General features: G+C 42.8%; 1 protein-coding gene across 1 annotated transcript in view; it reads right to left on the bottom strand.

Annotated features, from left to right (window-relative positions):
- The window catches only part of dnah5l (dynein, axonemal, heavy chain 5 like), a 35,528-nt gene that overhangs the window by 9,520 nt on the left and 352 nt on the right, over positions 1–25,656 (bottom strand). The window contains exons 3-62 of the mRNA XM_083558721.1: positions 24,987–25,081; positions 24,718–24,906; positions 24,584–24,646; positions 24,404–24,502; positions 24,083–24,154; positions 23,901–24,002; positions 23,629–23,815; positions 22,916–23,081; positions 22,561–22,654; positions 22,382–22,480; positions 22,030–22,211; positions 21,833–21,952; positions 20,864–21,065; positions 20,693–20,788; positions 20,008–20,181; positions 19,839–19,928; positions 19,559–19,714; positions 18,871–19,010; positions 18,640–18,791; positions 18,307–18,514; positions 17,473–17,560; positions 17,264–17,387; positions 17,002–17,171; positions 16,589–16,681; positions 16,289–16,492; positions 15,854–15,934; positions 15,326–15,730; positions 15,128–15,246; positions 14,456–14,592; positions 14,141–14,303; positions 13,946–14,057; positions 13,704–13,832; positions 13,346–13,446; positions 12,977–13,075; positions 12,661–12,814; positions 12,080–12,346; positions 11,824–11,952; positions 11,507–11,722; positions 11,275–11,421; positions 11,003–11,175; positions 10,371–10,549; positions 9,599–9,786; positions 9,291–9,485; positions 8,827–8,961; positions 8,027–8,216; positions 7,304–7,521; positions 6,688–6,999; positions 6,319–6,408; positions 5,935–6,165; positions 5,413–5,580; positions 4,696–4,902; positions 4,041–4,370; positions 3,687–3,893; positions 3,340–3,582; positions 2,956–3,110; positions 2,007–2,671; positions 1,641–1,921; positions 896–1,111; positions 334–501; positions 149–253 (exon numbers count right to left, since the gene is read on the bottom strand). Of these exons, the coding sequence (XP_083414847.1) occupies positions 149–253; positions 334–501; positions 896–1,111; positions 1,641–1,921; positions 2,007–2,671; positions 2,956–3,110; positions 3,340–3,582; positions 3,687–3,893; positions 4,041–4,370; positions 4,696–4,902; positions 5,413–5,580; positions 5,935–6,165; positions 6,319–6,408; positions 6,688–6,999; positions 7,304–7,521; positions 8,027–8,216; positions 8,827–8,961; positions 9,291–9,485; positions 9,599–9,786; positions 10,371–10,549; positions 11,003–11,175; positions 11,275–11,421; positions 11,507–11,722; positions 11,824–11,952; positions 12,080–12,346; positions 12,661–12,814; positions 12,977–13,075; positions 13,346–13,446; positions 13,704–13,832; positions 13,946–14,057; positions 14,141–14,303; positions 14,456–14,592; positions 15,128–15,246; positions 15,326–15,730; positions 15,854–15,934; positions 16,289–16,492; positions 16,589–16,681; positions 17,002–17,171; positions 17,264–17,387; positions 17,473–17,560; positions 18,307–18,514; positions 18,640–18,791; positions 18,871–19,010; positions 19,559–19,714; positions 19,839–19,928; positions 20,008–20,181; positions 20,693–20,788; positions 20,864–21,065; positions 21,833–21,952; positions 22,030–22,211; positions 22,382–22,480; positions 22,561–22,654; positions 22,916–23,081; positions 23,629–23,815; positions 23,901–24,002; positions 24,083–24,154; positions 24,404–24,502; positions 24,584–24,646; positions 24,718–24,906; positions 24,987–25,081 (10,280 nt within the window). The remainder of the gene's footprint in view (positions 1–148; positions 254–333; positions 502–895; positions 1,112–1,640; positions 1,922–2,006; positions 2,672–2,955; positions 3,111–3,339; positions 3,583–3,686; positions 3,894–4,040; positions 4,371–4,695; positions 4,903–5,412; positions 5,581–5,934; positions 6,166–6,318; positions 6,409–6,687; positions 7,000–7,303; positions 7,522–8,026; positions 8,217–8,826; positions 8,962–9,290; positions 9,486–9,598; positions 9,787–10,370; positions 10,550–11,002; positions 11,176–11,274; positions 11,422–11,506; positions 11,723–11,823; positions 11,953–12,079; positions 12,347–12,660; positions 12,815–12,976; positions 13,076–13,345; positions 13,447–13,703; positions 13,833–13,945; positions 14,058–14,140; positions 14,304–14,455; positions 14,593–15,127; positions 15,247–15,325; positions 15,731–15,853; positions 15,935–16,288; positions 16,493–16,588; positions 16,682–17,001; positions 17,172–17,263; positions 17,388–17,472; positions 17,561–18,306; positions 18,515–18,639; positions 18,792–18,870; positions 19,011–19,558; positions 19,715–19,838; positions 19,929–20,007; positions 20,182–20,692; positions 20,789–20,863; positions 21,066–21,832; positions 21,953–22,029; positions 22,212–22,381; positions 22,481–22,560; positions 22,655–22,915; positions 23,082–23,628; positions 23,816–23,900; positions 24,003–24,082; positions 24,155–24,403; positions 24,503–24,583; positions 24,647–24,717; positions 24,907–24,986; positions 25,082–25,656) is intronic.

The following is a 25,656-nucleotide window of genomic DNA, read 5'->3' as shown; positions in this document are numbered from 1 at the left end:
AACACTCATTAAAACACCGCTAAATGGTATTTCTGCAAAGTAGGCCACTCGAGATCTTCCATTCTTGATCCTTCCATTCTGTTTTTATTCCCAGTTCAACATTTTTTGGAATTGGGCTCGATCTCCTGAATAAATCGATGGGACTCACCTGTGCTTCGTCCAGTTCTTTCTGCTTTTCATCTAACTGTTCCTGCGCTCTGGAAAGTTCGTCCTGAGCCACAGCTAGTCGGGCCTCCTGTAACTTCAGGTTCGCCTGGTACAGATAGCGACTGCATTAAAGGCTAGTAGGCTCATTTACACGTGACAAAAATACAACTAATAAAAGACCATCACCTTCAAAGGCAAGACTTCTTTATTAATGCTAAAGAAGTCCACCATAGCCTCAGTCCAAGAGCAAAGTCCAGCTACGTTGCCACAAATCCGCTTCGCTGCCTCCAGATTATAATCTTCCATACTAATATAAGGTGCAAGAAGCTCCACAACCTCCTCTGTGATTGTGTCCTTGTTAGAGAAAGAGAAAAAAAAAAATATTAATATAATATTTCAGTTTTTACGAGAACATGGTGATGAATTAAAGGGAAGTGACAGAATAGTCTAGAAAAATCCGACATACAAGGACTGAGTGATTCCTTCATAGTTTGCTCACAAAGCAGTCTGCAGTCGAGGAGGGTTCCACATGGAGGTTGCCTTAAATTACTCTAGATTTGGAGTGTGATTTATATAAACAGGCTGCAGCTATGGTTTGAAGGTAGGACGTAAAAAGAAACAGAGGATTGACCACATCTTCACCCCAAGTGTACAGATAGCTAACTAGCATGACAAACGAGCATGTTCCTGAAGACCTTCTCAACATTTCAAACGGGAGCAGACGCAATCCTCAGCGCGTAAACCTGACCTTGTTAAAATTGAGAAGCATGCCGAGGAACGACGAGTTGTTCATGAGCTTGAGGGCTTCAGTCCAAGATGGTCTTAAGCAGGGCCTTTCGGTGTCCATGGTGACGGTATCTACCCGGCGCTGGAACAGCAGCAGCACGCAGTCCATGATTCTCATGATCAGATGTGGGGGCTTCCCCAGTTTACGCACTGTTGCAATGTCTGACGGTTTTATAGTCTATAGTGAAACAAACAAATGTTCGATTATTTAACTTTTTTTTAATGATTTTTTTATAAGACGACACAATCATTAGTACTGCAAGTTCACAACATGTATGTAAAACCCCAATGTTCAATTTTCCTGTAATTTACAAACTTTAAGTCAGATTTATCAGAAACTTTGATTTGAGGGTGCAGGCTCTTTGTTGGTACTGTATATCAAATAATGTTTTGTGGGCGGAGCTTTCTCTTAGGGGCAAAATCACCATTCTACACTTCATTTTGAGTTCAGTGTCGCATAAAGGTTCTTCCACGTGTTGCCTGAGGAAGCTTTTTTCTTGCCAGCATTGCCTCCGCTTTGTTTCAGGGATATTTTTCAGGGATAAAATGTTTTTGGCAGGAAAACCTTTTATTGCTAATATACTCATGCTAAAACTAAGCCTAATAGTAATTAGTGTGGTGTAATCTAGTGTCACTTGTTCAGACACGGTTGAATAAAAATGTAGTTTTTCTTTTTTTTTTTTGCTAGGTCAATGCTAGGTACTTACCTGTAGTGCTGCTTCTGCAGCATCGAGTGCAGGTTTTGCAGCTTCCAGTTTCGCCTCTGCTACTTTTTTATCCCCAGCGATTTCATCCACAATAGCCTGGGCCTTGTCCTTCACTTTCTGTACCTGCGTCTTAACCTTCTCGGCTGCTTGTGCTATGACAGTCACCTCCTGAAGGACCACGTCTGCCTTGTTAGAGGCCACTTCCAGCTCCTGTTCTTTCACCACCAGGTCGTTGGAAAGCTGGCTGATAACTTGCTCTGCCTCCATCAACCTCTCGAGACCTGCGGTCGGCATTGGCGCGTTTAAACCAGATAGAAGGACAGATAGAATTATTCATTTATTCCTACTATAACTAGTGTTTCATACCAGTGTTCATCCGTTTTGCCAGCAGTCCCACAGCTGCGATCTTCTCATGGTAAATGCTCTGGTATCCTTTAATAAAAGATAAGTACGATTTAGGCGTCACGTAGGTCTGTCGTCTGTAGCGCTGAAAATACTCGATGCATATCCTCGCCACCAGATCCTGAAATGTTCCCATTGTGCTGATCACGTTGTTTTTCACCGTCTCCGAGCACTGAAAAGGATAACTGGCGAGGAAATGATGAGCCACAGCTACCAAAGCATCTTTGGGCCATCTCTGGAACCAGTCTACAGTGCATCCGGAGATCAGACCAGGGAACCGCAGAGCACGAGAACGAAGTTTATCGCCAACAGGAGAAAAACAAAGGATGACATGGAGGTTACTGCGTACCCTAGATAGAAAGTAGGCGTACAGGTTGTCGGGGGACGGAGGAGTGCGAGGATGGTGTTTCTTCATGACGGGGATCAGATACTGAGTGATTTCGTCAATCTCGTCTCGAGCGAACAGGTTTGAGACCTCGCCACAGGCCACTACGTTATTCATGTACTCAAGAAAGGATTCGTCTTTAACATCATTGTCAGTGAAGATGAAGGTCACACCTTTGCCTTCCATCCCTGCAATTCTGTACAAGGTCTTCAGGTCCTCCATGAGATTACTCACATTGTAGGTTCTTAAAATGAAACAAAAAGGGGAAATTATTCATATAAACCATCGCTCTTTGAGACGACTCGTTCTTCTGAGTCGCAATAAAGAGTCGTTCAAAATTAAAGAATCGTTCACGAACGACTCGTCGCTATCTGTGACCTGAACGCCCCCCCAAAGTTCACCAGATGTGGGCCCTAACTTGGGAATTTCTGGTCTACTGAATAAATATCAAGTAAAAATTACAAACAGTTTCAAAATCTATATTTCGTTAATAAATTTTTTGAGATTGAATCGAATACCGATGCTTACCTCGTGAGAGTAATCTGGAAGCTTTGATACCCAGCAATGAAGGAGGCCAATCGTGTGAGGCTCTGCTTTCCTGATCCTCCCACACCTACTAACAGAGCATTGCCCTGAGGAGTGCGAATGATGCGTGATATCTTCACCAAGTGAATCATCGCATCCTGTTCAGACAGGAAGAACGACAATCTTGTTTGTGAACAATGACAAGAGGACAAATGTTTAATTCTGATTGATCAACTGAGGATTTTTTGATTTTGAGGAACGTTCAGGCTTTTGCAAGAAATCCAATGTGTGTTGCTGCTTGTACAAACTGTTTTGAGAACTGCACTTCTCTGATTTGCAAATATTTCAAGAAATGCTCCAAAGCAAAAACTGTAAAAGAACACTGACCTTAAAAAAGACCAGGTCCATTGGAGCCCCTCTCACCGACTCATTATACTGCTGCAGGAACATAGAAAGACGCTCTGACAGCACTGTGAAGGAGGGAACAGGTTCGTATATCTTCGGAACCAAAATCTCAGCGTCTTCAGGTTCATCTCCCGTTATCTCAGGAGCATCTCTGAGGAAATCCACAAAATATTCTTCCCAAGGTTTACGCTCCAGTACACCAGGTCCACGGTCTTCCATCACAATCTGAACACCCCAGAGATGACAGATCACACATCAAATCGGCAATATGAAAAGGAGCAAAACAAAACCAAAACGGATCCATCTACTACGGCGTACGGTACACCCACCCTTTCCAGGATGCCGTCGAAGATCTCCCTATCGTTGTGATCGACAAATCGGTCAGCCATCACTCGTGTGCACTCGTGGCGGAAGAGAGAAATCAGGAGCTCTTGATCTCTGCACACTTCTGCTTTTACAGTCAGTATCCCCTGCCATATCCTGCTCAGGTCCCGCAAATTAAAGATATAGTGGAATTTTGCGGGTGATGGCAGCATCTAAAAAGAGTGGCGTTTTTTTATTTTTTTTTATCAGTGCTACAGATTTTGATAATGCATTCATGTTTTTACAATCGAATTCAATCAAATGATTGGTACGTTGAACAAAACAAAAAATAGAACAATAAACACGATGATTTGCATCACCTTGGATTTTACAGTTTGCCACACTTTCCTTATGGTGGGCACGAGCGCTGCAGCGAGCGTGCACACGCCCTCCGTAAAACCCCTTTCTGGGCAGAAATATCCAGATGCTAACGTGTGGAAGATCTTATCTATAGACGAGTTGGATGGAAGAGTACAGTTGAACACGCAGAACTGACGCTTCAGACGCTGTGGGATGTCGTTGCGACCCCCTCCAGGGTGGATCATGGCTGCTATGAGCTGCAGATCCACGATGCTGATAAACGTTCCAGGCCGGTCCAGACTGTAAAAGCCTCCTTGCTCCATTAGTTGACGGACTATTTCATTAGTGATCTGGAGGAGGGGGGAAAACAGAAGAATGAGAACCTGATTAAACATGTGCTGATTTGCTTCCTTGCTTCTTATCCTCTGGTTTGTTCTGCTGGTTCCATCTCCTTATAGTGTCCTGCTAGAGACCTCTGCCAATCAGGATTAAATGGTCAACAAAAATGGACCAATCAGAAGACAGGAACCTGACCAGAATCGAACGAGGGGAAGTAAAATAAACCCTTGTCTCAGGCTTTTTTTTTTGTCTCCTGTTTTGCTCTTTAGACGGACAGACGGACAGACAGACAAACAGACAGACAGACAGACAGACAATAAAAGGGATTAGTTTTACCTGGTCTCCCCACTCATTAATGACTGGCATGTTGATATCGTCGATGAAAACGGTCATCTTTTTTCCTGCGGGTGGTCCGTACGTGGAGCCCATTCGCTTATCTATGTAGCTCTCAATGGTTTGCTGAAACATGCTCGGGAGTGTGGCAGAGGAGAAGTTCAAGCTCTTACTCAGGTGCAGGTCTGGGTTATACCTGCTGGTGTAGCCCTGCAGACAGATTCATGCACACTGTCGTCATATAATACATTTAACTTCTTTTATTTCCTTTCCAGTACATTTTTGACCATTTATTGAACATTTTTGTTCAATAAATAAATCAGTAAATATAAAATTAAGGCGACATTTAAAACCTCAGCCCAACACACTTTTATTCGCGACATCCTTTCTTTAGTCAGATATAAAAATTAAACAATTAAAACTCAAATCAAGCACCGAAATCGGCTATGACGTGCACATCCGGCAATTAAAACCATCCGTGTGGAAACATAGCAACAGTCGCGTTTTGTGTCCCGATGATTTACGTCACTTTACACAGTAATTACTTTAAAATTTCGACAAGAATATTTTGTCTTCATGCTCCATGTTGAGTTTGGTTTCACGAATAATAAATTATATATATATATATTTTGAAACAGTTGAAATTCAACCTCATTTATGAAACAGAAGCAGTTAAGAGAAGACGAGAAGGAAAATGTCCGATTTGGATCAAAGACTTGCGTTAATCATGACGGTCTTTCCAGTTCCCTGTTCTCCAATCAGGAGAACTGCTTTGCCCTGTTTCATGATTGTTTGCAGAAGGAAGTCGGTCCGTGTGTTATCCACGTTCGGCACCAATATAGAGGCATAGTCAGGAACTGTGTCCTTCGAGTAGTGATACTGTTGCACCTAAAGAAAAAAGAAATCGAATTAAATGCCCAGCATTGAACACTTCCTACATTCCACCTCATACAACAACCCTCTCATTAATCCCATGAAGATAAGGTGCATCCATGACACCATAAGCAAACATCAGCAACCTCCCCAAGCTCTACTGAAACACTGAGCATTAAACGATCTAAAGCTGTGGTGAATTTACTCGGACATCCGCTCGTGGGATCGACTTTCCTGAACGTTCTCACTCATGAATAATCTTCCTTCACTGAATGACGGACTTTAAAAATGGCCTTATTACCCCTCCCTGATTTCTTTTGTATAAATGGTACAATATTTACAAATTGACACACGGTTATTGAGAGTTACCTTGTTTGACCACAGCTCCCATTCCCCAGTTTCACTGACCACGTATTCGAAAATGGTTTCGTCACCCCGTGTGCTAGGCAGGTCCAGCAAAACCGGAACGTTTCTCAGAAACACCTCCATCTTGGATCGATCCTCCAGTTCCAGCAACGCACCCACAGACCACATGACAGCAAACACGAACAGACGGCTAATGTGAGCTTCTGTCAGGTTCTTCTCTTCTACAATCAGCCCCTGCAAGAAAACCCGGCAATCCGTCACCATACCACGAGAAAATTTTTACATGGAAACAAGTCTTGAGTTGTCCACTTGAGTTGTGTGTTAAACATAAGATCTATGGTGTACAGTTTATATAAAGATGTGCAGTAAATGTATTATTACTCTCACCTGTAAAAGGTCAATAGTCTGCCTGATGTACATGCACTCCAGGATCTGCATTTTCGGGTAAACCGCGGTAGAAACAAAGTTCATCAAGTCCTGTGGGGACACATATTTCCAGGTCAAATCTGTATTTATAAATGTAACACATTAATCAGTATTAAGGGTTGCGTAACGCAATGTTTTGGTCTCACAACTGGATTATAAGCGATAAACAAAAAATTTCATCACTAAAAGTCTCCTTTCACTGTAGCCACAGCTGCACACCCATTCATGACTACTTCCATATTACACAGTGTGTTGCTCCACTTACGCCTGGACTCTTTTCTACATTACTTTGATATGAAGAGTTTGTTATCTCTGCATTAGGACACCGACCTGGTAGATGCTGTTGAAGCAGTTCAGAAGCACTTCTGCCTGGAAGGCTGGAATATTCTTTAGCCATGCCTGCAGAATGGGCTTCCAGTCCAGCACAGACGAACTCATGAACACCATGCCGTTACGAGAAACCGTCGCCGGAGAAGCGTTGTCGATGTTGTGAGGTTCAAAAACCACTTTACAGTTGGGAGACATCGGGATGCGGTCTCCATTGGCCAGGGTAAGAGTTTTGTTGTCGTCTAAAACTGAATTCAAGTTTTCAATCCAGACAGCGTCTACTGGACCGTCCAGAACAATCCATATACATTCGCCCTGAAAACATACATGAATGTGTACATAATATTCTAGAACAGAAAGGCACATCAGGTTGGCTTATCAACCTGGAATGAAGTTTGTAATGAAAACTGGGATACCCAGAGGAAAAACCCTACAGCATGAGGAGAATCCATACAAACTCCAAGCACATGGTTATCTCAGGTATACTGCTAAACATTTTGGTGGTGCTGGGATTTCAACTCATGAAACCTTCTAATGTCTTAGGCATATTGGGTTCTGGGAATTCCTACAAAATTGAATCCAGTTTCTAATAAAGAAACTGAAAATGTCTGTTTCTTGCCTTCTTTGCTTTCAGAGTTTTCCTCCACAGTGTCGAGAAGACTCCATCCGTCCAGTCGTTTGTAGCCACATCCAGAGTTCCAAACATCTGGGAAGCCGTAATGGCCTTAGGGTTCATTCTCATTTCTTTGTGTGGAGTGCCACAGATCGTCATCGCCTGCAACAGGGTGTGAATGCAGGTGGTTTTCCCTGTTCCACTGGGACCAAGAGTCATTATACCTGTCACACAGCATCAAACAGGTTACTGCAAACCGTATGAGATAGCTGCATCTAAAAATATGGTCACATGTGACCTATGTGATGTGATGCTGTAAAGTAAAGGTATTCCATGAGCTCTAATATTTCCAATGATACCGAGACTTCAACTGACTCGTAGATGTTCCTGCTTGGATGTAATGGACAACCTCTGGAAGATGCACATACATGTGAATGTGTGAATGATGAGACATCATTTTTACACGTGGATTGGCCACCATTGAATCCAGACCTACACCCAGTTGAGATTCTTTTGGAATGTGCTGGAGAAGCAGTGGTCTGAATCTTCCACATTATGCACACAATATTATTTATTCCCATGTTTTAGTTGTTGTTAATTAGAAAGAATTTAGTGCGCAGACATTCGTCCTCAAATTCTGACCCAATTCTTGATTTCACCCTGGGGTTCCACCCCGAAGCCATTTGAACCCTATGCTTAAAATAAATAAGAGTAAAATTAATGACTGACCATGTCTTACTCGCTGAGTCTCATAAAGCTGGACCAGTTTCAGCATCCACGGTTGGTGAGCAATTAAGCCGGCCTCCTCAGCCTGACTGCTAATAGCTGCTTCCAGCTCGGGATAACCAGCTTTATCCAGCCCGATCCCCGGGAACAAATCATTAATTAGACTCAGGAACAGGGGTTCATCCTCATCTACCTGTCGAGAAAAGTCAATCTGATTTGTATCACTGGAGATACAAGAGGTCATGTCCCAAAACGTGTCCCATGTGTTTGATGTGAACGTTAAATGAAGCTCTGGGTTTCGTGTGCACATATATTTGTCGATGCGAGAGCATAGAAATTTACCCTTCGCCTGATCCAACCTGTTCCAGCATGACACACCCCCTTGTGCACAAATCCAGCGGTTGGAAGATCTCCCGCTACAGAGCTCTAAACCCTGTTGAACAGGATGACGCTGACTGCACCCTCACCTTCTCACCAACATCAGTACCTGACTTTACTAACACCCTTGTGGATGAAGGAATTTTAATATAACATCTTGGGGAACATCGTCCCAGAAGGGTGGAGCTGATTTTAAGAGTAAATACAACTTCACTACTCATGCAGCTGATTTGATTGTTTACTGGCCCTTACATACCCATTAGGCACAGGCCCCTGGATACTTGGGGCCCTTAACCAGCACAGATATAACCTACAGGATCTGCATGGCTTGGACCTATCAGAGTTAATAGAACGCTAATGCTAAGCCGCTGTTTATGCAGAATGTATTCTCCCTGTCGAGTCAGTAGAATAATGTGAACGCCTACCAGTTTGGAGAGGTTCATGTCACGCAGCACCCTCATAACCACAGTCTTCTCAGGCTCCGATGGGTTCGATCGCTTCACTGCTCCCAAAGTCCTCAAAACTGACAGGATATTTCGCAAGCCAAAGTCGTAATGGACCTACGGAAACATGCAAACAAGGACACATTCTTCTAAATCTGTATCCTTCGTGACCTCTCAGCCTCGAGCCTGTCATACGTTTACACCAGGGTTTATAGATGTTTGTGGCAAATGACAAGCAAAAGAGCTGCCATGTCGGGCTTCAAAAACCAACCCGTAAAAGGAGAGATGTTGAAAAAGATGTTGCATTTGTGTGAGAGAAGGTGGAAACAGGTTCCTCTCTGGACCCTCCTGAAACCACTTGGTTGGTCGACATGCACTAAACTTCTCATCTCGTACACAACCAATTCAAGACTCGTTATTGATCGCCGCTTCCCGGAGAAGCTTACTTGTTTGGAGAGCTGCTCCTCACACAATTTGTAAAGCGTATAGAACTTGCGGCTGAGCATCTGGTTCTCTCTGAAGCCGCAACTAGCCAGTTTGACTCTCATAATGATGGCACGGTCGGGCACCATCATGGCCACGATACGAAACTGAATCTTCAAATTCTCAGGCAGCTCCTGTCTTCCTGCATACCCTGGATTCTGTTTTTAGAAGACATAGAGATGAAGAGAAGGGAATGTATTCGACGTGAAGAACTTATCTGATATACTTATCATTCGATTTTTTTCCAGTCATGAAAAAGATTTTTACTAACCATCGTCAGAAAGATGCCGAACTCTTTGTCCATGTCCACGACGTCTCCATCAGTGAAGACAAACTGGGATTTTTTGTTCTTTTTACACTGGAGCACAATGTAGATCTGCTGTGCTGCTACTGAAAGCACAGGCAACTCGATGCGGTTAAACTCGTCAAAGCAGCCCCATGCGCCGGACTGCGCCAGGCCTGTGGGACAAACGCAGAATTCAGTAATGCATGTCGGTTTAAAAAATCTGATATCTGGATAATCTGGATATATTCTGGAACATTCTCAGAGATTGCTTTCTCGCTCCATTCATGGCAGTTCAAGTTCCTTTCGACGGTTGAGAGTAACGAGCCCAGTGGCAGCATAGCGGTGGTGGGATTTGAACTCACAACCTTCAGATCAGAAATCCAACATCCAACAGTTTGTCTTTATGTAGTGCGTCTGTTTTCGCTATTTCTCCACCGCCGTTTGCCATTTCCCTCATGTTGATCATTCGTGGTGCACATCACGTGGTTTTGGATCTTACTTTACATTTACAACATACAACTGAGCTGTTGAGGGTTAGGGGCCTTGCTGAAGGGCCCTGCAAATGGCAGCTTGGCGGAGCTGTGTTTGAACTTACGACCTTCCTCACGCCTAGATTAGCGTTATGTTTATATCCACTGATTCAGATCGTTCGTCTGCAGCGCTCACTATCGGACGCACCACAAATATCAATTAAGCGGATTTCGGTGGCGACTTCTACAACATGGCAACGTAACACGTGACTAAAATGGTGATGTACCTTTATAAATGCGCCCCAGTCCTCGGTAGTCCATTTGATCCGAGCAGTTGAACACTACAACATATTTGCCCAGGCATCGGCCCATGTCTTTAGTGGTTTCAGTCTTTCCTGTTCCTGCTGGTCCTGCTGGTGCACCACCCATCCCCATCCCAAGTGCCTGGGCCAGGGTTATATAACATCTATAGGATCCAATCAAATCCAGAACGATCAGTAAAAACTTTAAAAGCAATTCCTCAGTGAAATCAAACATGTACACATATACATATATATATTATCATATCTTTAAATATCCAGAAGTAATAACTAGCTTTGGTTCGACCCAGATAAAGATCTAGCCCGGGGTGCAACGATACACGGATTCGTACAGAATTTTTCCGATACGGGGATTTCGGTTCGCTTTGTTTTGCGCATGCGCGAAAACGCTAAGGAATCCATGGTGCTAGCGTTAGCTGCTAATCAGAAGGTGCTAGCGGCTAACACTATGGATTCTTTTGCATTTTCGGTCCAACTTTAAGAAATTCTCTTGAAAATACACATATCGAGGGAGTGAATGAATAAAGGATGGAAGGAAAGAAGATGTTGACTAAAGTCTGCTGAGATAAATAGTTGAGATCATATTTTTAGAAAATTACCTGTCAGTAAGAGGAGTTATAACCAGTCGGTCACTGCAGCCCAGATACTCATTACAGTATTCAAACTCCACGTCGGTGATATGAATCATACACTTGTCCGTGTCTTCTATGAAGTAGAAACGAGACTGCTTCTGCCATTCGAAGTCTGCTTTCGATCTGATGTTCATTTTGACCTGTAAACATGGGCACCATATTCAAATTTATAAACTAATCACTCACTACTATGTCGTCTTTATCATTTTTAATCATGATATACACAGGAAAACACTTCCCAGATCCTCAAATATATCCTTCTGATGCACATGGATTGTTATCAGGGTTTCATATTTGGTTCTTTCCATCTTCGTGAGCTCATGAGTCGTCATGTCGATCAGCTCGTTCAGAAGATCCAGAAACTTCTGATTCGTCACCTGCATTATCTGGAAAAAAAAAAAAAAAGAGATTGTTATATCTCTTTAGCATCGGATACAAGTTGGATTTTCCATTGAAAAATGTTTCTCAAACCTTCTTGTCACTCTTGCTGAGGCTGAGGGCACCTTCTGCATCTCTGGTCCAGATGAGCTGTATGCCCAGCAGGCCCACCTGAGCAGGGAACGCTGACTGGAAATCAATGAGCTTCAGCTCTGGGTCACTCACAGCCATGTGGGCCTTTCTGATAATGCTATGGATGGTCTTCCTCACCTGGTCTAATAACAATCCCAGCCAGCTTTCTACATTTCCCTGTTAATATCATCAGGAATAACACACAACTCTAATCGTCAGGAACTTATCATTATTTCACTAGTAGAAAGTTGGGAGTGTACAATAATATAAAGTCTTACGTGGACGTTTACAGGCTCTATCAGATCTACGGATTCTCCTTCCTGTGACTGGAAGCTCAGGATTTGGTCCTGGTTCTTTTCATGGAACACAACTCTGTTCACGTTGTCGAAAAGGTTCAGCAAATGACCCTGAAACGCAGGACATGAGGTAGATACGATAAGAGCATAGCAGTATGTGTGTGTATGTATGTGTGTGTGTGTGTGTGTGTGTGTGTGTGTGTGTGTGTGTGTGTGTGTGTGTGTGTGAGCACCATACCTGTATCGTCTGTGGATCCGATGCTTGGCCAAGTATCTCCAGGAGAACAGGATCAGACACGAAGAAGAACCGTGGAAAGATAAGTCGTTTCTTCTCCAGGTATCCACTGAGGGATTTTTGGCACACCTCAAGCTGTTCCAGGAGGTGAGGAAGCAGCTGAGATAGAGTCTCGTCCCCCACGCAGCACTGCACCACCCCGACCACCTCATGGGCCCTCTGCATGATCCTCTGCCATGATTTATCAATGTTCTGGAACCGCTTGGCTTCCTGAGTAAAGCATTCCAAATGATCTTTTGAGCGCCTGATCCTGAGAAATTTTTGAGATTCGTTCTCTTGTGGCAAATACAACTGATCGAACATGTTTCACACACAATCAATAATGTTAGGAACATCTATGGAAAGTTCCTTCAGTTGATGGTGCCATGTTCTACATCTTATATTCTGATCTCAAACCCAAGTGACTTCAGGGTATAGATCAAAGAAAATGGCATCATGAATGAAACAATGAAAGTTGAAGCCCCTTTAAAACGAATGAATTTGTTCAAGAGCAGAAGAATAAAATTAGTTGAAATGAAGGAGACCTGTGGAAGCTGCTTGGCGATGTCTCCTCCAACAAACACAGCCTCCAGGTAGAGCCACAGGTTCTGTACAGTCAGCCATTTCTCGATCACCTCTGAGGTGTTGGACAGCTTCTGTACCCACTGCTGAATTGTGGGCTTGAAGGGAGCATTGTACCTGAGAGGAGCAATAACAAGAACATAGTGACATCCTGAGTTCTTCATACGCGAACGTTCAATTTTCTACATCTTCTCATTCATCTTTTTATTGATGAGTTTATTTATAGATTTAAATGCAACATGAAAAAAAACATCTAATCCAACTCCTGTGGTCAGGTACCTGTTGCTCAGGAGCGAACCAAGCACCATGAGGCTGTCCTCTATCAGTCCCACCTTTTCTCTGGTGTCTGATCCTTTCAGGAGAAGCTCTCCACGGTTCCTGAGCACAGTAAAAAACATCGAGAGTGTGAAAACCCAACACTCTCGATGGAGGGTCTGGGGACATGATCAGAGTTCAGGGCAGAGTAGATGAAGCCAAATACAGGATAACTATACAAGTCTGCAAGAAACGTGTAATTGAAGTGAAAGTTGTCCAACAGACCCCCAGTTATTAGAGACTTCCCTAAAATACCAGGTGGAATGAAATAAATGGATAGATAAATAAATAAAATATGAGCCCAATCAGTAAACGGATTAAACCCGTCCCTACCTAAACGGTGAAAAAGTGAACTGATGTCCACTCCACTCTGCCACCACTTCTTTCAGCTTAGCCTCAATATCGCGCTCTTTCACCGCACTGATACACACATCCTATTCAAAACAAAGTTCATATAGATGAAGAAGTACAAAAAGTTCTTAAAAAAAAGAAAAACCCATCATATTTGATTTATAGTGAGGTCAAATTTGTCAAAAGCAGAACCATATACAATAAGGGGTCTTTAACCGGGAGTCAGCGACCCCTAGGTGGTCCGCAGCGGTACTGCAGGAATTCCACTAATTAATGCTGAATTACAACAGATTTCTGGTAAAAAAAAAAAATAAATAAATAAATAAATAAAAAACGTTACCTCAATATCTTCTTTGTTTTTTAACAGCGGAGCCTCCAAGACCTTTTTTAAAATTACATTTCCAACGTCCATTTCAAACCTGTAACCTGTGATATCGCTCAGGTGCTGCCAGTGGCGGGGCATCATGGCCTAAAAGGGGTACATGTTCCACACGAAAAAACATGCATATAAAAAATCTAATAATTTAACAAAAAATAAGATTTTCACTATGAAATATTTCGATTGGAACCTGAAGAGTTCACCTTGTTTGCCATCAGTTCCAGCAGAGGACACGTTTCACTGAACTCATCGATCGTTTTCTTCAAGTCATGAAATGCCTGCCATTCCTTCAAAGCTTTGGGGAGTTTCCGGATTCTGGAAAAGATTCGCGCAAACTCTAGAAAAAATGCTATGTATGACGAGTAAATAAATAAAGGTATGAAAATAAAATGCTGTGCCTGTTCTGAAAATCCTGGAGTTCACCGTTGATCTTCTCTATGTTGAGATCAGCCCAAGGGATCTCGGCGTAACCGCTCACACTTTCAGTGACGGAGTTGTACAAAGTGTACAGTTTGGAGAGAAGGTTCAGCTCCTTTTTGATCCGGTGCAGATCAGGATACTCTGCAGAGAACAAAAAAAAAGGATTTTTGCTTTGAAGTTGTGATCACCAGAAAACAAGAATGAAAAATATCCATTGAAGTACGTCATAGAAAACATACAAAACCCTGAAAATCATCTCATAAATAATGAATATCCAAACAAATTATTCTTACCATTAACTGTAAGACCGAAGAGCTGCTCACCACCGGAAAATGTGATGTACTTCCTCCAGAGCTCATCAAACTGTGCCTGATAAACCTGCAGCCTGTCACTGGCCTCCGCAGGGTTCAGTCCCACCACACCTGGACCACTACAAACCAGACACACAGCCATGTTCTAGTATATATATATGATTTATGTAGTGCTTTTATTCCAATCCCAAACAAACCCAGAACCAATAAGAAAAAACCTGGTCCTCTTTCCATGGCCAAAGTGTCCCAAGCTTTTAAAGAGCAGATGCTGAGAACTTCATCCTACGTCCTTCTGACAAATTTTTCTACTCCATATTAACTCTTGATTGCATTTCAGTTACTCTGTTTTCAGCAGTAAAACACCTTGTTGTAATGGTTTAAAATACTGCTAAGATCTAAAATATCTTCTTCCTTTTTCTGCTTCTACCACTAGGTGTCGCCAAAGCGGATCATCCTTCCGATTCCTGATCCGCATATTTGATTTGGCACATGTTTTACGCCCTTGCTAAAGCAACGGGCTTGGGACCGGCACTAGGAGTGTTTCACTCGGGTTTGTTGCCGATTCACCAGCTCTCAACTCACCAGTGCGCCACCTTCTGGCTCTCTCTAATAGTTACAGTCCCACCACATGATAACAACAAATACTCTCAAAACCTTTTATCGTAAACATCGTAGAAGGTTGTGACCGCAGCCTGGAAGCTTTTGACACCAGTAAGAAGCTCTGCCCTCATGGTGGGGTGAACCTGTTCGAGAGTCTTGTGCGTTTGAATGACCTTCAACAGAAAAAAGATTTCGAAATGAAGAAATCTGCTCACTTTGTGTGTGTGCGAATGAGTGCAAATGAAAGCTTACCAATTCTTTGAGGTTTTTCCAAGCATAAGTTAAAGTGTCCACTCTCTCAGCGTTCCCATCGCTGAACTGCAGATCATGTCGATTCAGGAGGGCGAAGGTCTCCTCCACCGGGCCAAGAGTAGCCTCAATCCACAGCTCTACTTCCCGTACTTTCCGTAGAGAATCCATGGCTTCCCGCACGTCCTCCAGGTCGGAGACGGGCCTCTGAAGCTGTTTGGTCATCGCATCAACGAAAGAGCTCAGCTCGTTCATGTCTGTAGAGGCGAGCTGATTCAAAGCCATCCCGAATGTTCGCTTCCATGCCCGACATTCCAGAGTCAGGGAAAGTTTGAGGGAGTGGAGGTCGTACAGGATGAAACCCAAAGTGCAATAGGAAGGAAGATTCTCAATCCTGGTTTCCAGTGTCTGCAGAAATGACAAATCAGACCAATGCAATGCCTTTGTTTAAGGAAAAGCAGCTTAGTGATCAAGACGATCAGAAGGTCGTGAGTTCACATTGATTTGAAGTTGATTTTAATGCATACTTACAGAATAATACGAAAACTGGCCACTGAACTCGGGGAGAGAAGGACCGGTTCCCAAAAACGCTTTCACCTGCTCTGCTGGATCCTTTAAAAGATCGTATTCATATTAATCCAGAAAGATCATCGTTCAAACACGAAACAAACAAAAACTGTACGAGTTGCTTGGACAATATGATGACAACTGCTTTGAAAAACATCATCACATTCCACCTGATCTTACAAAAGGAAATCTGCGAGGGATTCGGTTTAAAGAACGACTGCAACAGCTGGATTTACCAGAGGTGAATAAGAACTTCAAATCTCAGCACAACTAAATGTATGATGCTTCTGACAGCCAGATATAAATATATATATATAGATTATATAGACGTTATTTGTTGTTCTACTTGTTCTTTAAACACAATTCCATTCTCACGTTCCATGAGGAATGAAGACCTACCTGGTTCCACAAAGCGGAAAATTGCGACAAGTCATCCAGAATGAATTCAGGATCCACATGAAAAGAAAATATCAGGGAGTTCAGCTGGGCTGCTGATTTATTAATATCTTTATGCTCAGCAATTTGTCGGTCAAGTGGCTTCAGACTCAGGTGTTTGGTGGCCAGGCCGTCGTCCGCTAGCTCTCGTGCTGCTTGCAGCTCCATCTGCAATATTCGCAACACACCATTATTTCACACGTCAATCCCACGTGTTCCATTTCATTGTGTTGATAATTCAATCGTTATAAAGCTCACGATCACCTGCTGCTGCTTGTGATGTAAATGTGAAAATTTCCACAAGGGAATATCTTTAGCCATCGACAGGACTGTAGTCACAACTTTGGCCAAAACACCCTGAACATTACAGAAAAAAAAATAATAAAATCCAAGCGTATGTAGATAAACACACTCACAGACACTTTAATAGGAGCATTGTATGGATCTGTAGGTTCTCCTGGTCTTTGACTATTACATTTGCTTCTTCTAATAAAAAAAAGAACACCGAAGTGCTCGATGAGCTCATTTCTATAAGAGGTTCTATCAAAACGTTTCAAGACTAGTTTTTCAAAGCGCCAACAGGTGGCAGCACGAGGCTGCACGCACAGTACCCGGGAGCACCGATCAAAGTTTTGCCAATTAGTTTAACCGGTTTCACTGCAGGCTTCACACCTTACCTGGATCTCTTCCAATCTGGGTTTGAGGATGATATTGGGGATGGCCAGCTCAATCATGACTATAAAAAGTGGTGAGTAGACTGGCGGAAAGTTTGACTCGAAAGTAGATGAATGATACTTTGGGCTTTCATAAAGTCGAACCCTCAGCGAGTCCAGAGAAAATTTGGTAGCTTTGAAAAGATGAATATTTTGGATAAATACAGATAATATCAATCTAAATAAAAACGCAGAAAAGTCTGAAACTACTCTGGTGGTGACTGACCTTTAACCAGTGCCTCAGTGTTCCTCTGACACAGCTGTCCCATCATCACGTAGAAGCTACACGGTATACACAGCAGGCACCGAGTCTTCAGTTTAAGGTCAGGATGAAGGCACTGAAATGGCTCCTGGAAAAATGATCACAAAAGTTCTTATAAGGTCCCAAACCTTGCAGTCCATCACTGGGCAACATGGACTATTATAAGTTCTTGCCTCCACATTCACCATCTCTGCAGGATTCATCACTTTTTTAAGTTCCTCAATCATCTCGTACATTGAACGTTCTACCTGTTGACTTTGTCTGAGGAAGAAATCAAATGTGTATGTTTATGATGGTAATAACACGGTATAATTAGGCAACACTGGATTTTGAGAGACTCAGGCATGTTCCTTTTGTTTCTAGGTTATGTCACTGAATGAAGATCGACTATGAACAAGCAAATCTGTCCAGAACTTTATCCTCATTGAAAAATCCTCCCTCAGCATGAAGAACAGCTTTACACGCTCTCAGCAGCTAGACACTTCGTTTCTCCAAACGTTCAGCTAAAATACTTTGCTGTGAATCTTGTAAAACTCTCTAAAGATGTTCTTCACTAGTTGGAGATTTCGTTCTTGTTCATCTCAGAGCAGTTCAGTAGGATTGAGGTGTGGTGATTGGCCAGGTGTTTCCATGAACATATCACTCCAGACGTCTGCATGGTGTTGAAGTGTGGAATGGTAGACATGTTGGTTCACTTTCACTTTCTGGAATCTTCTCTGCTCCAAAATAACCCCCGAACCATTAAACTTCCACCTCCATGTGTGAGTGATAGAGTCTGATCACATCTTCTCTCCTGCTCTCCATCATACACAAGTTCTTCTGGTAGAGAGAAAAATCTCCCATTTGGACTCAGACCTTTCTTGCACTCGTTCACTGTATAACTCGTGTTTTTTTTTCCGTCTTCGACCGAAACAAAACGAACATGCATGTCTCGCAAAAAGACCTGGTGTTTCCACACACTTTTCACAGACACTGTAAAAAGTCACGGTTACGTATCCACCACTCACAGCATCAGCTTGTGTCTTGCTGATTTCACCGTGCTTTCAGTCTGCAGGAGAAAGCTCTGTGGGACCACTGGCTGGTCCTCAGGAAGAGCGAGGAGGTCAGTGCAGGACATCGACTCCAAAACCTGCTCAATTCGACACTCCAGTATGTCTGTGGTCACCTTGACTATCTGCTCCAGGTCTCTCAGAACTTCATACACATGGTCTACAACTACAGGAGAATGAATACAGTGGAGTATGAGTTGTTGAAAATGACGAGCGTTAGATTTGATGGATGTAAAAATGATGATCTTTGTTGGATAATGAAAGAACATGAAATCATTTGCACTTCCTCACATTTGTTAATGTTGAGGGAACTCCAGGAGAGAGAGATGAGTCCAGGAGAGAGAGCCATCTCCACACGATCAATAAAAGGCTTCATCAGAGGCAGGAGCAGTGCTGGGATTCTGCTCACTGCTGCCCCAAAGTACTGAAGCATCTCCACGATTCTGTAAATGAAAGAAAAAAAGATGAAGACTCCAAATCCAGTTGAAATGATTGCAAGGAACTCTCTCGAGACTCACTCACTTGTGGTGATTGTTTTTCACCTCGGCTTTATCAGCGTACATACCGAGGATCGCCTTCGGTACGTGAGCTCCTAACTTGTGCATGTATTTCGCTTCCTCGAGTACCTCAAGGACCACAGGATCCAAGTTCACACAGAACTCCTAAAAAGGAGAAGATCATCACATCCAGTCATAACGCAGGGGTCCATCCCTTAATACATTTACACGAACGTTAGCGTTATGTTTAATCTTTTATGTGAGCATGATTTTTTTTTCAACATTAAATATTTTATCTTTGAAGTTTTCACACGTTCATTATTTTAACGCAAAATTAATCGACATTAATTAGCGCGCGCCCCTGCAGTACCACCGTAAACCACTAGGTGTCGCGGATCACCAGATAAAGATTCATTGTTTACCGTCAATTCTCTATCAATGAACAGGTGTCACTTTCCTACTAAAAATAACTTCTAGACAAGATCTCATCCGAATCCTAGACCCCTCTCGAGGATAATTAGATCAAACAGGAACGCTGAATCTATTATTATTATCACGATGGGATTTTGGAGCCAGTCATTAAAGCACAATAAATGCAACACCATGTGCATGTTTGAATGCATTTTAGATGCAGGTCTGATGGGGGTTTGAAAAAGTATTCACACACACACTAGAAGGAACAATCTAGATTGAAATTTGAAATAAAAAAACACCTTAGTTTGTGGATGCCTGATGAGAAGGGAGGCCTTGAGGCCTTGCTGTCCGAGTTCCACTGCATTGACCCAGGCTTTGTGATAGAGCAGTTCATACTCCACTAGAACTGCTGCCAGTCTGTTATATGCATGTATAATCTTCTTACCCTCAGGGGTCTAGAACGAGAACACGTTAGAAAAATAGATGAACAAATTCATTATTCATTAGTCTCTAAAGTCAAGGTGTTTCCTCAGACCATTCCTGAACATCTTCAAAGACATTTTCTAGAGGTTCGAATACCAGAAGAATCTCCATCTTCTTCTTCAGCATTTCCATTGGCGACTCGAGTTTTCTGTAAAGATGACGTGACCACGTAATTTTCCCAGCGACCTTCATGAGACAAAAAAACAACATTGTGTATGGAATTGATGCCTTTTAAAAAAAATCATAAATTTCAGCATGCACTTACAGGTGGCATATTCCGTACTAAAGGAGGGTTGTCTTTGTGTTTTTTGTAGACCTTTCGCACTTGCTCCAAGTCGCTGGCAAAATGTTGCAGAACAACTCCATACTTCTGCCTGAGGTCCACCTGCTGACCCACAGTGTCCTCGAACTTTAACAGGAGACGGATCTCTTCTTCTGTCTGCCGTTTACGGAAAACAGAACGCTCTTGGTGTTCTTTTCATCTCCCGAATACTATTACCTTATGTAAATAATCATCCTTTATGAATATGCATCAGTATTACATGAATATGCAAATCGACTACACATAGAACTAACATCAGTTCCTTTTTTACTCCAATAATCAGTGTGAAGAGTCTCCAGAAAATCTTCTGAATAAACAAACAAAACTTGCTTGATATGATAAATCGAATTAATCGAGATCTTTTTCCTGAAGCTCCAGATTTTCTCACGAGCAAATGAGATTGCTGATGCTCAGACTATGGAGCACTTATGTCTATAAAGACGCACGTTTTGGGGGAAGTGGTGGGTTAAGAAGGTGGACTTCCGATTAAAAGGGAGTTCATGAGATGAAATCCCACCACCACCACCAAATCCCCAGAACCATCTTGAATATCTAGATCTAGAAAATCGAATAGAAGTCATAAACGCTTTGGATCACGACAATCGGGTGAAGTTTTAAAAACCCTTACAGGATGCGTCTGCTGAAAGAAGGTATCCATCAGCGTATGAAGGCACTGACACAAGCCTTGGATTTGACCTTTGATTTCTGCGTAGTCGCTGTCGAACTGAAAGAAGAATAGGATCAGTGTAATCAGTAACAAATCAAATAACATCTCAACATCATGATGGTTCTGCCAGACCTCCAGCTTGCGATAATCCAGCACGTTGTACGTCTTGGATTTGAGGTTGGTTACGATAGTTTGGAAGCGGGCGTTTATCTTCTCGATGCCTTCCACTTTAATGAACTGCAGAGCTGATAGACTTTCTAGAGTTGTCGCCAAGTCTGCAATGTTCTGCAGGTGTTTGCAGAAGGCGTCGAACTTCCCGAAGATGTAATTCTCACTGCCGAAAAGGAAAACGAGTGAGGATCGTTAGAATCAGAAATCTAATAGATAAAGTACTATCACGTGTTAGAATCAAATATGGCCTGATTGTGTAACACGCTGGCTTTCAGAAATCTTTCAGACATTGTCTGTGAGATACCATCAAACTGTCCATAGACCTTCTGCAATCCAGCTGTGTTGAGACGCATCACATGACCTCAGCATGTCTCAGTTTAGTCCTCCAGGGTTGCCAGTCTGTTTTCATATTCAGGTTACGGTTTCTTTGATCCTGGATGGGATGCTCTCCACTGATGCCACCATATTGGAGTGAAGGGCTGGGGTGAGAGTCAGCTCCGTCTGCTCGTCGATCTTCGTATTAGAGGTCCACTAAACTCCAATGCTAAAACTCACTATCACTATGTCGCCCTTGGAGGTAGTTGTGACCAGCTTGTGGTGAGACGATCTGGCCCGTGAACACCTCCTGACGAGGTTCTGCTTGTAGCCATCTCACATTGCATCTCCTACGCTTAGTGCGTTTTTCCAACATCTATGATTCTCGTTTCCTCACCCGGTTTGTCCGTTTGTTCTTGAAATAAATATTTCTCCATTCGTTATGCAGAAACGTGTAAAAGTGTGTATCTGTGAGGGAACGTGGTGGAGTGCGCTAGCAGGAGTCGTGAATACGAAGATGACGGAGGTTTGAAATACTTTTAGAAGATATGGGAATTTCCAAGTGTAGTTCATTTCTCATTTCACGCTTTTTTAAACTGTGTTTATTGTAGATACCTAAATTCCAGCTTTTGTTCAGTAGGACGTTGCTGGAGTTCTTTCCATGTTCTTTGGAAGCACTGCCTGTACTGCTGGTTCAACTGCACGCATTCCTCAATCCTCTTCAGTATTTCTTTCCTGAGGAGCAAATTAAGATTCAACACATCTGATATTAGCGCCTGACCTTTGTGTCTCTATGCGTCCTAAATGCTCACCTGTCCAAGTCCCAGATTCTGGTCACCCCCTGGCCGAGGAATCCTTTGCAAGTGGTGACCATTTGATTAGTGACCTTCACAAAGATAGAGGTCATATGCTCCGAAGTGTTGTAGGAGTGGGACACGTTTTGGATCAGAAGAATGCTGTTTAGAAGGCTGGGAATATGCGCCAACATGTTCTTCTAATGAAAAAAGACAAGCAAAAAAACAATGGTTAGATGTTCTACTGGAAAGCTTCAGAGCCAGAGGAACATGCATGAGGAGGAGCAGAGCTATCTCTCCATCTTTCCAAAAGGCAGATGTGTGAGAGATAAAAGGTGATAGGTCATATTGTAGTAAAGAAAGATCTTACCGGGCTGCATTTCCCCAGAGCCTTGAAGAATCTTTCTAATGTAGATAAATATTTCACGTTATCTTTGGCCTGATTAGCTACAAACGTGATGTTTTTATCCTGCAAGAAAAGTGTTTTATTAATAAATACACTAATTGACAAAATAAAGGAAATATAATCATATAAATATGTGACCGAACCAGTTTTTTCCATCTGCTCAGCGTCTTCGACTTTGCGACCTGCAGAACTCCTAGAACTTTCTTCACCCCGGGTTGCTTTATTTCCTCCAAAAGACTGTGAACAGAAACACATTCCAGTAAAAACATCAGCTGATCATCTCTACAGCACCTCCGTGATCGCTGGTGATTTGCACCACCAAGCATATGAAGCTGGACAGCGTTCTCCTGCGCAGACCTGAGAGGTGCTGTTCCTCACACAGTAAATACTGAAGTTCATACGGTATATAAAAAAAATCACATTACAACTATGACTGACTTTTCCCTCGATATCCATCAAACCGTCTTGAACAGAAATTCGATAATAAACTCTCTTTACCAGTTAAAGATGCTCATTTGCTTTTTCCAGTGTTCCAGTTCCACCGAGGGTCCGCTGTTATCCGCCTCTCTCCTCATCTGTTCACTCTCAGTGAGAACCTGCTCGATCTGCTTGGTCCAGCGTAACAGCACCACCTCCAGACCTTCTACCAGCTCAGAGTTACTCGCTGGAGATGACGAACCATCGGACATGAGGTTACACACAAACTTTTCAGAAAGAATTGATTGACAAGCAATGCTTAGCAAGTGGTAAACGGTGGGAACTGATTGGAAAGTTGGAGGGTTTAAACCCCAGGACCACCGCTGTTGGGTCTTTGAGCGAGGTGAGGTTTGAGAGCAATTAATTCAGACGCACGTTAAAAACATTGGCCAGGACAATCAATGGATTTGAGAGTTTCCGTTAGTGCTAAAAGCTAAGACGCTCACGTTAGCGTATTTATTTAAATGTATAATTAGCGATTATTACTTTGACTCCCTCATTGTAAAATTCTGAGTTTGAAAACGGCCTTATAACCCCTTTTCCCAGAGTGATTTACAGCAACACCAGGCTTCTACTTAGCTTCTGAAGTTCTGAAAAAGGGTCTTAGACGTGTGCTGGTGTTCACAAGGTAGTTTAGTGGTTAGGATTTTGGACTTTGGATTGGAGGTCATGAGTTCTTCCTTTTTTTACACGACTGCACCATTTTGAAATAGGAACCGTTCGCTCTTTCGAACCTGCATTGATGTAATCATCTGGTTCCTGAAGCTGCCCGAGTTCTGGAGCAGATTCATTAAAGTCAAGGTGAAACTTGTCCTCTAAGTTCTTCCTGGCTGAGGACAGACTGCAGATGAATTTGTCAATGGAGAGCAGGAAGTCCTGAACATGAGAGCTCTCCTGACCCTCTTTCATGACTCCCCAGTCCTGGAACAGAGCATAAAAAACCATGAAGCTCTCCAGCTCTTCTCAGTCTGATCGATCAGATCCTTTATTTCTGTGTGTTTATTACCTCTTGTATCCTGAGTGCAGGATATGTGACTTGAGTGAAAAACATCTCTAGACTGTGTAGAACGTTTCCATCTGTGCAGTCAAGCATGCCGGAGTTGACCTCCTGCAGAGCGAGCGTGTGTTTGTTTCATGAGATGTTTGTTTTCACAAATGCCACGTAATCATCGGTAAACTTCCACTGACCTGTGAAACGTTAGTCGTCGTTATGGCCTTCTCCGTGTTCCGCAGGAAAAACAAACAAACGCCACTCAGTCTCTGTAGGAGATGTAAAGTCATTGTCGGAGATGAGAAACGCTCCATAGCAACCAAACCGTACACACACACACACACACACACACTAATCCGATTATTAATATCTAATTTCCAAATCTATGCGTTCGGTGTGTTCTGTGGAGATTTGCACCATTTGGACACCTGAAATTTTTACCTTTGGAACTTCTCCAAAACTGATCTTTTTTGACTTTCATCATCCATAATGAGAAAAAAAGAGGATTTTGTTTGTACCTCCGCAGTGCCAGTTGTAATGAATAACCTTTTCTGCCCAGACACCAGACTCTGAGTGTCCATCAGGAAGGAAACGTTTCCATAGGAATGAACAGAAGACTGGAACAGAACACGCATCAGCTTCTGTAATCATTAGTTTCACGACGTACATTCAGCTCAAACATCAACTCGAGTTCTCACCTGATAGTAGAAAAGCAATCTTTTGGATCCAAACGCTGCAAAAAAATCCTCAATCATGCTGAACTGTAAAGACAAACCCTGTTATTGCATTCATTTCTGCACCACACTTGGCGAATAAATCCCACGTAGCCCACCTTCTCATCAGAAATGAGGGCCTCCTCCACTTCCGTCTCTCCCAGACTGATCCCATGAGAGATCTTGGTAAAGAGATACTTGTATCTTGCGTCTAGCAGGGCTCTTCTCTCGTCCCGCAGAGCTCTAGCCTGCTTAACCATCTCCTTTCTCGCTTCATTCGAGAGGACCACCGAGAGTTTTCGAGCTCCCTGAGAACGCATGGATAAATGAATGCACTCGGCTGACCTCATGGAGAAATTAATTCATCAAATATGGATAGTTGCCACACCGCTATGAGAGCTGTAGGAGAGGAGATGCCCGGCATGGCTGCCTGCGTAGTAGAGCTCATCTTAGAAGCTCCTATTCTTCTGTGTCTGCTGACATCTATCACAAATCACATTAACTTTTCCAGAGAAGTGCTTTAAATCACACACACTTACAGTACACCATACACACCCCATGATCCCCTGTTAACGAGAACCCAAAACATGGGAATCAGAATTTTTCTAGACTTTATTCAAACACAACTTTTCAGCTCTCCACTTTCACATTCAGACACTGAGATAACGTCTACAGTCTCGTGTACACGTTGCTGATACAGATTGATACGGTATTAACCGAGAACTACAGCATCAGAAGGGCAGCATGTTACCTGCCCCAATGGGTCTCAAACAGGGTGAGCTGCAATTCCATTTCTTACCACAGATTTACACTGGGGCGCTGTTGAGCTTAGAAAAGCCGAGACATCCTGAACGATTTTTTATTATCTCTAGAAAGTTCTTGAAATAACGTTAAGCACGTTTTCGAGGAGAAGCAGATCTTCAAAAATTTGTGCCCAAGAAACAAACAAAGAAAAAATTCCTTTATTTAATTATTTTTCTTTTAATCCTTTTGGCATCATCGAAGGTATCAGCAAACTTTGGACTGAAAAGTCCAGTTCTGTACTCCCACAGCTAAAG

Source organism: Silurus aristotelis, assembly GCF_946808225.1.
Source record: "Silurus aristotelis genome assembly, chromosome: 1".
Taxonomy (NCBI): domain Eukaryota; kingdom Metazoa; phylum Chordata; class Actinopteri; order Siluriformes; family Siluridae; genus Silurus; species Silurus aristotelis.
This window is presented reverse-complemented; position numbering and strand designations above follow the sequence as displayed.